A 16094-nucleotide genomic window follows, 5' to 3' on the forward strand; every position below is an offset into this window, starting at 1 on the left:
GTAGTTTTCTTTGCTTTCTTAAACTCATGGCCTATCTTGTCTATGATCCTCCTTCAATCTTTATGCTTTCAAGGATCCATAATTTTTAGCCTTTTAAAAAAAATATTCCTAAAAGAAAAAGTACTACGGGACTATGTTGAAGACCTCAAAGAGAATAGACTAAAAAAGCATGAAAATGGGGGAAGATCACTAGTGTCACCACAATGATATTTTCAGGTCCATCTTCACTCTTCGTAAACTATTTGCACTAGAATATGCAAAGAGAAGGGGCGATGAGTTTGAGAAAGCAAAGGCAACCACACAATCTATTGCATTGCTCAACAAAAAAAGTGCAGCGGTAAGATGCAATTCCACAAGGTTTGCAATGACAGACGCTACGTGGCAGACTAATGAGCCAAGTAAGCATGAACTGCACATAAGGCAACCAGTTATAACATGAATGTAAAGGTCCAAGGTGCAATACAAAAGGTGTGGGGCAGAGAAATGTGCTAGAGAAGTGGATCTTGCTTACATTTGTCAAACGTCATACGCTGCACTGAACTTTCGGTTTGAGAAAGAATAAGTCAAGACGGCTAGATTTTCCATGTGCACAGGAGAAGGTTAGATAGTATTGTTTTAACATATTCTGGAACGGCAGATTTCCATGTACATCAGAACACATTGTGGAATAGGTCTCAATGCTCATAGCTTGAATCCATAACTTGAAGAAACGTCTGGTAAGAACGGAGGTACGAAGGCGATGACTCCTACGGGCTATTGATTGCTGAAAATCTATCAACACGTGCGCTGAAGAATACGAACCGTCTGGTAAGAACAGAGGTACGAAGGCGATGACTCCTACGGGCTACGAAGGAAGGCGGCCATGAAGCGCTGGCCCTTTCTCAAGTCTACCGCGTCCAAAACAGTCCTTTTTTTTCTTCTGCTACAGCCAAAGGAGGATGGCAAAGGAGGGCGGCTCACATAATACCCTGCTCGCCCGCAGTTCGTGATAATAGCCTTCAACGTAACGTCGGGGCCAGAGCGCAGGAATGCATGGCCATTTTCCGATGTAATAGCAATGTCCATACTCTAGGAATGAAGTCCCAAATCTATCTCCCAATTGGGCAAGAAATAAAAGATGAGCAAGGGCCTCATCACATGTAGTAGAGAAGGCACATCTACCGCAGCAATTGGCCCATGTAGCACATCCCCTAGAATAACCCCTAATAAGAAGCCTCCATATGAAAACTTTTCCTTGATAGGGAAGCTTAGACTTCCACATTTGAAGCAGCGCCGATCATGTCACTCATCGTGACTATCACAAAACTACCAATATTCATATTTTTTCTTGGTGACCCATCTCTTATCCTCAACCATTTTTTGGTAAATGTGATTGGTTGACCATTTCAAAACGTGCTCTAATTTTGCCAAAGCTCAATGTAGTCACATAAATAAGGGTTGAAAACCAAGCAAGGAAGAATGCCACTGAAGCTAGTCCTCCAAGGTTGAGCGAATCAGTCTCAATAACCTCAAGGCACCTAGAAGTACTAATGAATATGGCAGAAGGAATAAACCCTACATTGCAAATGATAGCATACTAAGCATTCTTCAAGTCAACCTTGGTATTTGACTATATGTATCCCTTTGCATTTCTTGTCATTCAAATAGAGAAACTTGGATGTGGCTAAGCTATGGTAGAAAATATTAGACTATTTTTCCTAGACTACTAATGCGCACACGCGCGCGCACACACACACACAAAGCAAAAGAAGAAGAAGAAGAGTCCATGTAAGAGAGAGACAGAGATATAGTTGTATGAGGAAAACCTCAAAAACTGAGACTACAGAAAAAACTAGTTCTTTTAATCATTCTTGAAGGATATTTGAAAGTTCATAATATTCTTTTAAACTCTTCATAAGAGTATATAAATCATTCTTATTTTTGAAAAGCCTACCTAAAATCCCTTTTATTTTCTACTTGAAAAGGTATAGATATTTACCAACTTTCCATGCTTCCGTCCATTAAATTTCTAATAATTTTATTTATACTAAATATTATTCAAGCACATATCTTAATGATAAAAAATTAAGTTACCATACCTTCATATATATATACTTGAATTTTTTTCAATTGAAAAACACTTGGTTATCCCTTTTCTCTAAGTTCTTCTACTCTGTTCCACTTTGTGAGAGCTCTACTATATCCCTTTCTCAAAGTCTATCCAATCTATCTTCACACACTCAACTACAACATTTTCTATTTCCTTTCACCTTTCTTTCCTTCTTCCCTTTGATCCTTCTGTTAACAAATCTTTTTTAGCAAAAATATGTAACTACATTCACATTTTTCCAACCTAAGCTCATAATCAATCAATAATATGACTAACAAGAAAGACCAAATTGCACATTAAGGTAGACTCGGCTAAATATACTCCTTTGTTCAAGAGAACATAGCATGTCTATATTGATCTTCACCTTTTACAAAAAAATGTACATGGAGAATATATTGAATCATGTAGACTCTTTATGTATGTGTGTATCTGTGTTTGTATTAGGAAACTTCTATACTATATTTTGGAATTTCAATCTCTATCTTGATTACTAAGTTTCCATGGAAAGCCTCATATTGTATTCATCACAATCAAGCCTTATCTCAAATCTACTCTTTCACAATGATACTTCTTAGGCTACCAATAAATAACCCTTATCAACCTAACCCATCATTGTCAAGCCAACCTCCAAAGGGCCCCCCTCAACATCCATACAAAAAGTAAAGGTGGAGGTCAAGTACAATGGTGTTGAGAGGAATGAAGAAGTATCAATGCTTCTTTTATCTCTTCACTCTATAGGCTAGCTTCTCAAGAATTGTGCATTAGATTTTACAAAAGATCTAAAAAAATAAAAGAAGGAGGTGTTTTCTAGCATAGGGAGAATATAGATCTGCTTTCTTTACAAAAGAATGTCTTTGTGTTGTCCAAAGGGTATAGATAATTTTTTCATTGATTGAAATAAGCCATGGTCAACTTTATCTAATAAATTCAAAGTGCACGAATATAATCTCTTAGGATTTTCAACTTATACACAATATTTAAGTAGTTATAGATGCATTCATTTCAATTGAACGAATATATATTTAATGTTATCTTTAAATAGAATGAATATTTTTGCAATGAATAGCCCATAGGATCTCATTGCCTACATACTCGTTTGAACTTAGGAAATGTTTCTTCAAGATATGAGACCTATTACACAAGGTCTTGATGTGTGTGGAAATTTTCCTTCCGAGAATATGTTCAAACAATTTTATTTGAACTTCTATCATGCACATGGAAAATCTAGCAATCTTTGACTTGTACTTTTTCAACCCAAAGTTTGTACATCATATAATATTTGAAAAATGTAATTAAGGTCCACTTCTTTAGCACATTTGTTGGCCCCACACCTTTCGTATTATACCTTTACATTCATGTTATTATTGGTTGCCTTATGTGCACTTCATGGTTACCATGCCCATTAGCCTATCACGTGGCTTGTGTCATTGTAATCCTCATGGATTTTCATCTCACTCACTCCACTCTTTCTCTTTTTGCAAAGTGAAACAAACATAGTTTTTGAGAAACTACATGATGGATATCCCATGTTTTTGGTGAAGTATGAATCAATGTATTGAAGTATTACATCAAGACTTCTCATAGGACAAGAAAATTAGAGAAGTTTCAAATAGCTATTGAATTAATGTATTAAAGTATTTATATATGCCTTCTAGCCAACCAACCATAATAAAAAAAGTGAGAGTTTTTGGTAGAGCTCACAAGACAAGGAGTACTAGTAGGATGTGCAAAACCCAAACCAAACTTCTAAATAATATCTTCAATGAACTTTGTTTGACGCAATGATAAAATGCCCTTTTGTTGATAGTGTTGAATTTGAATAGCAAGACATGAGTGTATATCTCCAAATCAACCATGTCAAAGGTAGAAGATAAAACCTCCTTTACTTGTTGAAGGAAGTTGAGATTGTTAGAAACAAGTATGGTATCATCCATGTATAGAGCAATAATAACAAAACTATCATTATAGCATTTGACATATAAGTTAAGATCTGAAGAACAAGAGATAAAAATTTGTTTTGTAAGGAAGAGACCAATCTTTTGATACCAATTTGGTGATGATTATTTGAAACCATAGAGTGCCCGATGAAGTTTGCAAGCAAGATTTTCCTTATGTTTGACTTCAAATCCCTCTAGTTTCTCCATGTATATCTCTTCCTTTAAAATTCTCACATCCATTTAGGTGAACCTCCAAATCAAACTCAACAACAAAAACTAACAAGACCTGAATGCTAATAATACGAACAATATGTGAGAAAGTTTCTTGATAATCAACTCCTGCAATTTGTGAGAAACCTTTGGCAACTAGCCTTGCATTGAATTTTTCAAATATTCCATCTTCTTTTGTTTTATTCTTATAAACCCACTTGCATTTAATAGTAGTATGTTGAGGTGACTGAGTTAGAACCCATGTACCTTTAGAAAGAAGAGATTCATACTCAACATCCACCATAGCCTCCTACCATTGTTCCTTTTGTGGGGATGACATGGCATCACTATAAGAGATGGGGTCTTCACAAATATTGAGAGCATTCTCAAGAATATTAACATCATAAACATAACAAGTACCATGCTCATTACATGACAAGTACCATGCTCATTATCAATTGGAACATTGTCGTATTGCTGCGCATTCGAGGTGTGAAAACCACCCGAAAGTTGTGTGTGCGATTTAATACTTTATGCATACCTAGTTGTTGTGATTACATTTATTCTCTGCGTATGAGTATAGATGCTCACATGAAGGGCTTCACTTCAGATGTTTTTGTTAATAGCACACTTATTAATATTTATGGTAAATGTGGCAGCATTTTAGAAGCAGAGAGCATGTTTGATGGGCTGTTTGATCAGGACATTGTCGTGGCATGGAATGAGATGATCTCATTACACTCTCAACTAGGGTTTTAAGAGGTCAGAAAGGCCCCTGTTGGGGTTGGTTTGTGCCTTGCGGTTGCTATTGGTGCTCCAGCTGCAGCAGGTGTGTATAGTATTTTGAGTCCTTTAGGGAAAGACTTCCAAATCCATGAAGAAAATGAACTTTACATTCAGGGATTTACCCAGCAAGAGAAGCTTGAACATACACCATCATTAAGGATCATACGGGTTCCCAAGATTTGCTGTGGTGAAGTTTCTTTTATGTCAAGAGATGGTGCTCTTGTTCAGGATCCAGAATGACAAGGGGCACTCTTAAATTGTTGTAATGATCCACCAGTTGCAGTCTTGTCAGTGCTGTGTCCATTTTGTGTTTTTGGGTGGAATATGGAGAGGCTGGGATTTGGGAATCGTTATGTCCATATAGTGACATTTATACTTCTATGTACTGCTCCATACTGGATTTTTAACCTAGCAGCTATCAACATTGACAATGTACAGGTTCGGAAAGGTCTTGGAATTGCAGGTATTATTTTGTGCATTTTTGGGCTTCTATATGGAGGTTTTTGGAGAATTCATATGTGGAAGACTTTCAGATTACCTGCACAAACATGGTGCTTTGGGAAGTCATATCTCACTGATTATTCTGGCATACGATATTTTTGGATGAGGAATCAGAAGGCGGAAAAAGGGGAGTAAACGACGGAAAAAGCTTGAGAAAGCGCTAAAGGCAGAGGGGAGTGGGAAGTCTTGTGCAAGAGAGAAGATTGGAAGAGAAACAGTGACGATGAGGGACAGGGGAATTTACGCTGAATCAGAGAAAAGAGGAAGGAACGGAGCATAGGAAAACCAGAGAAAGGATTGGAGAGGAAGCTGAAGCCGAAGCTGAAGTTGACGAAGGCCAAGATAAAGTTGATGAAATTGAAGGTGAAGCATCAGTCGAGATGAAGATGACAACTAAGAAGATGAAGCCGAAGACGCAGTAACAACGACGAAGAAGAAGCATCATTGAAAGGTAGAAGAGAGACGAGGACGCTCTATGCAAGCTTCTGCCAAAGAAGCTACTGTGGAGGATGATACATCAGATGAGTTTGGAGAGGAGGAGCGAGAGGTACCATATTTTCTGGCAGAAATGACTGAAAAGGTACTCAGCCCAGATAGGCTGCAAACTTTGCGATCTGCACAATCATATCTTAAGATACGAGCTGTTATCCGACACTGAACTGATCACTCTTAATCAAGAAGGTCCAGTATCGGCAGAGATGAGAAGAGCCACAAAACTCGCTTCAAGCGGTCAAAGGCAGCAAAAGATGATTATATGCTGGATGTCGGGCTCTTCCTGACTCCCGAGCAGGGGAAGATCACGAGAGAGAGAGGACGCCCTGAGTTCGAGGACAAAGGAGAGGGCTCAGGCATGGCAGACTGGCAGTGACCCCAGGAAAAGAAGGCTATTATGATGAGTAGAAGAAGGAAGGCCTCTCCAATCGATGATAGTAGATACTGGTAACTGTAGCCATGGCAGCATCTGTGAAATCTGTGGTGCCATTGCTCGAAATGTTGCTGGTGTCGAAGATGCACATTTCTTGGATTATTGGAATGGTCTGGACGCCAACATATCTATTCTAAATCCACCACAGAGGTGTTGGGGAAACCAATCTCTCTTTAATTCTGTGTTGATCTGCTTAATTTTTGCTTTGATTCTCCTCTGGTTGCTCAGAGTGACACTATTCTGAACGTGAATGTGCAAGGGCTTTGACAGCTTGGAACAGCAATGTGCACGGTTGGCTTTACCGCGGTTTGCAAATTCAATTACTTGTGGTGTCTTGGAAATGGCCTATTTAGCATGCTGTGAAATGCTTGGTTGGTGGATATGAAGGTAGTAGAGCTGGAGGTGCCTCAGATTTATTTTGCATCAAGAGCGAAAGAGGCATTGCCTCTGTGCCATGACCACTTCCTTATTGGAAGTGAAGTAGCAAAGCTTGGATAATATGCCAAATACCATTTTGTTCAGTTTGGCAGTGTGGCTCCTTCTAGCACCGGAGTCGTTATGGATGCCTTTATACGGATATTGATGTTCACTTCGTTTTTAGCACACACCTGTACTTCTCTGTCTGGTCTATCTACTTGTCTCTGAACTGAATAGTGCAGGGTATTTGTAAAAGCATAAACCCATAACTATAATACAGAACAGTCCAGAACTTGTTACTGTGTGGGAAATTGGACAATGAATGTGGAAATATGTCCACGGGATTTTATTCACTGAAGATCTTGAAACTGTTATCTACAGCATAATCATTCATAAGAGTTAATGATGTTGCAAACTTATCGGATATAACAGAGGAAGATGTCATCCCCTGCTCTATTTCGGAGGGTGGATTTTGGATCATGCTGATATTGCATGAGCTTTGTTTTGAGCTCTTGTGGAGTGGAAAAGCTTGAATTGCTTAATCAGAAAGTTCAGAATGTTGTTGTTATACAATTACCCCTTTGATGTAACTATTCTTAGCTGATTGTCAACCTTGCTGAAGAATAAAGACCTTTTTTTTTTGTGGAAAAGACACGAAAGGCCTTGGTCTAAAGAATTAAGATTATGGCACAGCAACAATGTCAGAGCTGTTGATGTCATCAATCCTAGAAATACAGCAAGAAAATCAGACAGTGTGTTCACAGGTCATTGGAGTCATAACAGGTTAATCTGGAAACTTTAAAGAGTGAAGAACACGTTGTGGAGATTGCCACTGTAAACTGAATTGGCTTTCTATTCATCTTCAATTATTGACAAAAAGTAAAACAGAGTTAAAATCATTTTCTTATCTTGATTATTTACTTGATCGATCTTCTATTCTGAAATTAATCAAGATCCTCTGTGGTTGCGACATTGCTTTCACAAATCCTTCGACATCTTTGGTGAACCCGACGTGAAAGCGTCGCAGAAATTTCAGGATGGGAGATTCTTCAGCCTCTATTTCAGCTTCCTCTACAACTCCAGCTGCCTCTACTTCAGCTCCATCAATGACTGCTGCGTCAAGTACTTCAACGGAGGATCTAAAACAGATTTTGCAGAATATGTCCATGTATATGCAGCTCCAAAATCAGCAAACACAATTGTATATGCAGCAGCAACAACAATTGCATCAACAGCAGTTGTCTCAGCAAAGGCAACTCTATTCGGAGCAGGAGAATGCAAACAGCGCGACTAAGGCTATTGAAGCAGTTGAGAGTGAGAAGAAGCTATTTGACGGGCGTAATGTTTCAGCATATTTGAAGACATATGAGATCAAGATGGGTTTTTTTGGAGTTCCTGCTGGACTTATGAGTAAGTACTTCCTTCGTCTTGTCACACCTGCTTTGAGGACAAAAGTGACTAATCTTTTTATTCAAAATACACATTGGCAAGATTTTAAGAAGGCCTTGAAAGAAGAATACTTCCTTGAGGACTTTGGTATGGCTACTCGGCGGTCATTCCGAGAGTGGGTCTACATGCCAAACAAAGGTCTTGCTGCTTCAGAGTTGATTCGAGAATTCGAAGAGAGGTATAGTCAGCTTGATGCTATTGAACAAAGAGCATTGGATGTTGAAAAAGTTGAGCTTTTCTTGCAAGCTGCAGATCCTGCTCTTCAAGAAGAATTGGGTGAGCTTCTTGAAGATCGCACGAAGCCTATGGGTCTTAAAACTGATTGGCAGGATGCTCAGGATGCAGTCTCGACTTTGACCAAGAGGAGGATATGGAAGACTCACCTACAGAATGGTTCCATGACACCTACACCATCATCTGCTCCTATGCCTACATCTATCCCTGTTATTTCTTCTCCTCCTCAGCCAGTTTCTTGGCCTATCCCAGTGCCTACTGTTTCTACTCCACCTATTCCTCCTGTTCCACGACCGATGCCTACACCTTCTGCTCCAAAACCATCTGCTCCATTGGTGCCTACCTCTCTTGATGACATAATCAAAGGCATCACAGATTTGACACTTGAGTCAGTCAAAGCGGAGTTGGTGGGTAAGTTGAAGGAGCAGTTTGCTTCAATTGCGCCTGCTACTTCTTCTAGTGCTCCTACTGCACCTAGGAGTGCTCCTAGTGCACCTAGGAGAGATCGGAGATGTATTTGGTGTGATAGTACGGAGCATCAGCATTGCAGGGATTGTGACTCTTTCCAGGATGCAAGGAGGCAGAATTTGGTATATTGGGGGCAAGATGGTAAGATTTGGTTGACTGAGACAGGAGCTCCACTTGCTACCAACTTTGGTAAAGGTGGAATGAAGAAGTTAGTGGAGGACATGGCTGCGCGTACTTCTTATGTGACAGCTAGAGGTGATGCTTCTGCATATGGAGTACAGATTGAGAAGGGATCAGAGACTCAGTCCGCACTATGGACTTATGCTATGGAGACTGCAAACAAGGGGAAAATTCAGCAAACTGTTTTGACTAACGCAGGCTCTAGCATCAGATCAGAGACAGGTTGGGACTCGCCTGTTGACAGGTATTCTATTTATGCTTATTTGGCTAAATCTCATGGTGCAGATGTATTTGTTGAGGAGAAGCGTAAGAGGGATGAAGAAAATCCAAGTGCAGCTAAGAAGACTAGAGGGGGTGAGTTTGTTACTCCACCTACTGCAGGACCGTCTTCAAAACCAGGGCCAGATCGATAGATGGAGGATGCTCAAAAGAGAGAAAAGAGGCAAGAGCCTAGAGAGAGAAAGCAGCCAGGATTCAGATTGATGTCCGATATTGAGACATCTACAGACATGAAGAAAATCTTTAATGATAAGATACTTGGCAGTGAGGTGACTTTCACTATTTCTGAGATTTTGGGCATCTCAAAAAGAGAGTTTCAAGATCAGTTTCAGGAGGTCTTGAAGAGGAAAAGACATGCATTGGCTACCACTGATACACAGGGAGTTTTGATTGGAGAGTTGGATGAGGATGATGATGAGGTTATGGTTGATAATGCTTCTGTTTTGCCGCAGGTAGAGAAGAGGGTTCAGCCTATGCATTATGCTGAAATTGATGAGCCTGTTTTGATACCGCGTAGTCACTTTTCGCGGAGCCATTGGGCTAGGGCAACTACAGAGACGATGGTAAAGGTTGGAGAAAAACAGGTGCCTTATGTTGCATTGGTTGATCATGGTTCAGAGATTAATCTCATAGTTCGTGGAGTTTATGAGAGTAACAGATGGCCTATGGATGTAGAGCATGGGTGGCGTATGAGAGCCGCCAATAACACTGCAGGTGATTTATATGCTGCTTGCCCTAGTGTCAGGGTTTCTATTGGTGATGTAGAGGAGGATTTTCATTTCTTTGTGCAGGATTCTTGCTCTTATCCCATAATTCTTGGTCAGCCATTCATTACAGAGATGCGCATGGAGACAAAGGTCATGGATGATGGATCTGCTTATGCACGGATTCGCAGTAAAGATGGTATGAGAGCAGTTCAGTTTATGACTGTATGTGTGAACCATGTTAGAAACAGGGATACTCTCAGAGATGCACCCTTACCCACTGTGAGGGATTCGGGTTTTCATTAGGTACCACCGTTTCGCGAGACGACGGTGGTACAGAGCAGAGGAGATTGGAGTTCTCGCCTCCTGGCAGCAGTGTTTTCTCCTCCGGTTATGTTGGGATTTCAGCAAACAGTTCGATGAGCTATCAGAAGACTTCTAGGTTGCCTAGAGCTGCCAGGCAGTATATATGCAGGAAGGAGAAAAATTTGAAAAATGCAGGAATTTTGGAGGATGATGAGCACATAGATGGTATGTATGACAGTGTGATTTGTGCAGATACGATGACAGAGATGGGAGATATGCTGAAAACTGATATGCTGAATTGTCATGGTAATGTATTAGTGCAATCCCTGGACATGTTTCATGAAATTGCAGATTTTGTGTCACAAATTGAGTCAGAGGCTGAAATTACTCAGCAAAAAGTGTTGAGTGCTGAAGAAATTCAGCAAACAGAGTTTCCAGCTGGTTATGATCGGCTTTCAGAGAGACAGAGGGCTGAAAATTTTCAGCCAACAGAGTTTACTGCTGAAATATTTCAGCATTCAGAGTTTGGGGCTGTTCCTATGCAGTCCATAGAGCAGAGGGCTGAGAATATTCAGCCATTGGAGTGCAGAATTGCTGATTTACAGCAAGGTTTATGTAATGCAGAAGAGCATAATGAAGCTAGGGTTGACACGAAATACAAGACTGTGGATAAAAAGGTGGATTTTATAGGCAAGATTATGGAGTATTGTTCTACCACTTCAGAGATACAGAGATTCATTGGAGCTTGTGTGTTTTATATGATTTGGATACCTCATTTTGCACACATAGCAGATTGTTTATATCAGCTGTTTCGAAAGGGGCAGAAACTATTTTGGGATGAGAGTCACACTAGAACCATGCGGAAAATGAGGAAGTTATTGCAGATTTTTTGGAAGATGGTGAAAAGATGGTTTGGGCCGTATATAGTCAGACATGACTTTGATAATGCAACATATGAGCTGACTGAATTGGATGGGACAGTGCTTAGAGTGCCTATTGCTGGAAAAAGAATCAAGATTTTCAAGAAAAGGGATGATGAAGACTATGCATTGGAAGAATTTTCAAGAGAAGAGCAACGACAAGAAACTCCAATGGAGGAGACAGATAATCTTGTTGATCTACCGGAAATGCATAATGAAGAGATTGATCTGTTTGTAGATCTTGATGATAATGATCATGGGTAGTTGGCCCATCCGGAGGATGCGCAGGATTAGAGGGGGTGGATGTCGTATTGCTGCGCATTCGAGGTGTGAAAACCACCCGAAAGTTGTGTGTGCGATTTAATACTTTATGCATACCTAGTTGTTGTGATTACATTTATTCTCTGCGTATGAGTATAGATGCTCACATGAAGGGCTTCACTTCAGATGTTTTTGTTAATAGCACACTTATTAATATTTATGGTAAATGTGGCAGCATTTTAGAAGCAGAGAGCATGTTTCATGGGCTGTTTGATCAGGACATTGTCGTGGCATGGAATGAGATGATCTCATTACACTCTCAACTGGGGTTTTAAGAGGTCAGAAAGGCCCCTGTTGGGGTTGGTTTGTGCCTTGCGGTTGCTATTGGTGCTCCAGCTGCAGCAGGTGTGTATAGTATTTTGAGTCCTTTAGGGAAAGACTTCCAAATCCATGAAGAAAATGGACTTTACATTCAGGGATTTACCCAGCAAGAGAAGCTTGAACATACACCATCATTAAGGATCATACGGGTTCCCAAGATTTGCTGTGGTGAAGTTTCTTTTATGTCAAGAGATGGTGCTCTTGTTCAGGATCCAGAATGACAAGGGGCACTCTTAAATTGTTGTAATGATCCACCAGTTGCAGTCTTGTCAGTGATGTGTCCATTTTGTGTTTTTGGGTGGAATATGGAGAGGCTGGGATTTGGGAATCGTTATGTCCATATAGTGACATTTATACTTCTATGTACTGCTCCATACTGGATTTTTAACCTAGCAGCTATCAACATTGACAATGTACAGGTTCGGAAAGGTCTTGGAATTGCAGGTATTATTTTGTGCATTTTTGGGCTTCTGTATGGAGGTTTTTGGAGAATTCATATGCGGAAGACTTTCAGATTACCTGCACAAACATGGTGCTTTGGGAAGTCATATCTCCCTGATTATTCTGGCATACGATATTTTTGGATGAGGAATCAGAAGGCGGAAAAAGGGGAGTAAACGACGGAAAAAGCTTGAGAAAGCGCTAAAGGCAGAGGGGAGTGGGAAGGAGTGGGAAGTCTTGTGCAAGAGAGAAGATTGGAAGAGAAACAGTGACGATGAGGGACAGGGGAATTTACGCTGAATCAGAGAAAAGAGGAAGGAACGGAGCATAGGAAAACCAGAGAAAGGATTGGAGAGGAAGCTGAAGCCGAAGCTGAAGTTGACGAAGGCCAAGATAAAGTTGATGAAATTGAAGGTGAAGCATCAGTCGAGATGAAGATGACAACTAAGAAGATGAAGCCGAAGACGCAGTAACAACGACGAAGAAGAAGCATCATTGAAAGGTAGAAGAGAGACGAGGACGCTCTATGCAAGCTTCTGCCAAAGAAGCTACTGTGGAGGATGATACATCAGATGAGTTTGGAGAGGAGGAGCGAGAGGTACCATATTTTCTGGCAGAAATGACTGAAAAGGTACTCAGCCCAGATAGGCTGCAAACTTTGCGATCTGCACAATCATATCTTAAGATACGAGCTGTTATCCGACACTAAACTGATCACTCTTAATCAAGAAGGTCCAGTATCGGCAGAGATGAGAAGAGCCACAAAACTCGCTTCAAGCGGTCAAAGGCAGCAAAAGATGATTATATGCTGGATGTCGGGCTCTTCCTGACTCCCGAGCAGGGGAAGATCACGAGAGAGAGAGAGGACGCCCTGAGTTCGAGGACAAAGGAGAGGGCTCAGGCATGGCAGACTGGCAGTGACCCCAGGAAAAGAAGGCTATTATGATGAGTAGAAGAAGGAAGGCCTCTCCAATCGATGATAGTAGATACTGGTAACTGTAGCCATGGCAGCATCTGTGAAATCTGTGGTGCCATTGCTCGAAATGTTGCTGGTGTCGAAGATGCACATTTCTTGGATTATTGGAATGGTCTGGACGCCAACATATCTATTCTAAATCCACCACAGAGGTGTTGGGGAAACCAATCTCTCTTTAATTCTGTGTTGATCTGCTTAATTTTTGCTTTGATTCTCCTCTGGTTGCTCAGAGTGACACTATTCTGAACGTGAATGTGCAAGGGCTTTGACAGCTTGGAACAGCAATGTGCACGGTTGGCTTTACCGCGGTTTGCAAATTCAATTACTTGTGGTGTCTTGGAAATGGCCTATTTAGCATGCTGTGAAATGCTTGGTTGGTGGATATGAAGGTAGTAGAGCTGGAGGTGCCTCAGATTTATTTTGCATCAAGAGCGAAAGAGGCATTGCCTCTGTGCCATGACCACTTCCTTATTGGAAGTGAAGTAGCAAAGCTTGGATAATATGCCAAATACCATTTTGTTCATTTTGGCAGTGTGGCTCCTTCTAGCACCGGAGTCGTTATGGATGCCTTTATACGGATATTGGTGTTCACTTCATTTTTAGCACACACCTGTACTTCTCTGTCTGGTCTATCTACTTGTCTCTGAACTGAATAGTGCAGGGTATTTGTAAAAGCATAAACCCATAACTATAATACAGAACAGTCCAGAACTTGTTACTGTGTGGGAAATTGGATAATGAATGTGGAAATATGTCCATGGGATTTTATTCACTGAAGATCTTGAAACTGTTATCTACAGCATAATCATTCATAAGAGTTAATGATGTTGCAAACTTATCGGATATAACAGAGGAAGATGTCATCCCCTGCTCTATTTCGGAGGGTGGATTTTGGATCATGCTGATATTGCATGAGCTCTGTTTTGAGCTCTTGTGGAGTGGAAAAGCTTGAATTGCTTAATCAGAAAGTTCAGAATGTTGCTGTTATACAGTTACCCCTTTGATGTAACTATTCTTAGCTGATTGTCAACCTTGCTGAAGATTAAAGACCTTTTTTTTGTGGAAAAGACACGAAAGGCCTTGGTCTAAAGAATTAAGATTATGGCACAGCAACAATGTCAGAGCTGTTGATGTCATCAATCCTAGAAATACAGCAAGAAAATCAGACAGTGTGTTCACAGGTCATTGGAGTCATAACAGGTTAATCTGGAAACTTTAAAGAGTGAAGAACATGTTGTGGAGATTGCCACTGTAAACTGAATTGGCTTTCTATTCATCTTCAATTATTGACAAAAAGTAAAACAGAGTTAAAATCATTTTCTTATCTTGATTATTTACTTGATTGATCTTCTATTCTGAAATTAATCAAGATCCTCTGTGGTTGCGACATTGCTTTCACAAATCCTTCGACAACATCAACATAAATTTTAATGCCAAGCTCATGATCAACAATAATAGGTGAAAGTTGTGAATTCTAATTTGAAGTGTCAATATTATCCCATGACGGAGGTTCATCATCATATAGAAAAGGAAAATAAGTGAGTAATGACTTTATATCATCAACATCCTCTAGTGAACACATCCATCACCCAACATCCTCTTGAGACCATTTGTTGCCCATAAGTTGCTCATTGAAAATAACATCACGACTTATGATTACCTTCTTGCAAGATGGATCATAAAACTTGTATCCCTTAGAAAAAATTGAATATCCAATGAAAATAACTTTCAAACCAAGAGGATCAAGCTTTTTGTTAGTCTCTTTGGATCTATGAATATAAACAATACATCCAAAAGTTTGAAAATATGAAACAAAAAGAGTTTCACTTATCCAAGTAGTAATTGGTATTTTGCCAAAAGGAGAAGTTGTAGGAATATAATTTTGCACAACTACTATTGGTAAGACTGCTTCAGCCCCAAAATATCAAGATAAGCCAGAATGAATGAGCATACATTGCATGGAATTGAGAATAGTCTTGTTTTTATGTTCAACAATACCATTCTGTTGAGGAGAATAGGGAACCATATACTCATGATGAATGGATTATTACAATAATCATCAAAAGCATTTGAAATGTGTTCTCTACCGTTGTCACTGTGATGTTTCTTGATGCAATGACCAATATGAAATTCTGTAGCTTCTTGATATTTCTTAAAAGATAATAAAACTTTTGATTTGTGTCGCAAGAGGAAATTAGTAGTTTTTCTTGAGAAGTCATCAATAAAAGTCATGAAATACTCATATTGAAATTTTGATGGAGAAAGAGATCTACAAATATCAGTGTGAATAAGATCAAGCAAATCTCTAGAATGAGTTGTGGTGGAAATGGAAAACGCTTTGGAAAATGCTTTCCAAGTGTACAATATTCACAAGCACCCATATGAGAATGAGCTTTGAATTCCATACCTTCAACATAGTCATGCCAATAAAGATTGACAAGCTTAGAAAAATTAGAGTGAAGAAAGCGATAATGCCATATTTTGCTGTTAAGATTGCTAGAAGATGTAACAACATTTGTAACATGTTCATTTAAAGATAACTCAAAAATATTACCATTTCGAGGAACAATAGCTATGGTTTAGCTGTCTTTCTTAATGCAACACTTGATATGGTCAAAACTAACAAAGAG

At 39.7% G+C, this 16094-nt stretch overlaps 1 protein-coding gene and 1 pseudogene across 1 annotated transcript; both read left to right on the forward strand.

Annotated features, from left to right (window-relative positions):
• Positions 1-4984: 4984 nt before the first annotated feature.
• On the forward strand, positions 4985-5658 carry LOC148009268 (uncharacterized; the record flags this gene model as incomplete). Its single annotated transcript, XM_087673521.1, is given in 3 exon segments — positions 4985-5009; positions 5012-5209; positions 5300-5658. Coding segments are annotated over 3 exon segments (582 nt in total), but the record flags the coding sequence as incomplete, so codon positions are not given.
• A 340-nt stretch (positions 5659-5998) lies between these two features.
• Positions 5999-12664, forward strand: LOC148009269 (uncharacterized; annotated as a pseudogene).
• The last annotated feature ends 3430 nt before the right edge of the window (positions 12665-16094 follow it).

Source organism: Lygodium microphyllum, unplaced genomic scaffold, assembly GCF_053477565.2.
Source record: "Lygodium microphyllum isolate KBCC unplaced genomic scaffold, Lygodium_microphyllum_v1.1.10 scaffold_31, whole genome shotgun sequence".
Lineage (NCBI taxonomy): Eukaryota > Viridiplantae > Streptophyta > Polypodiopsida > Schizaeales > Lygodiaceae > Lygodium > Lygodium microphyllum.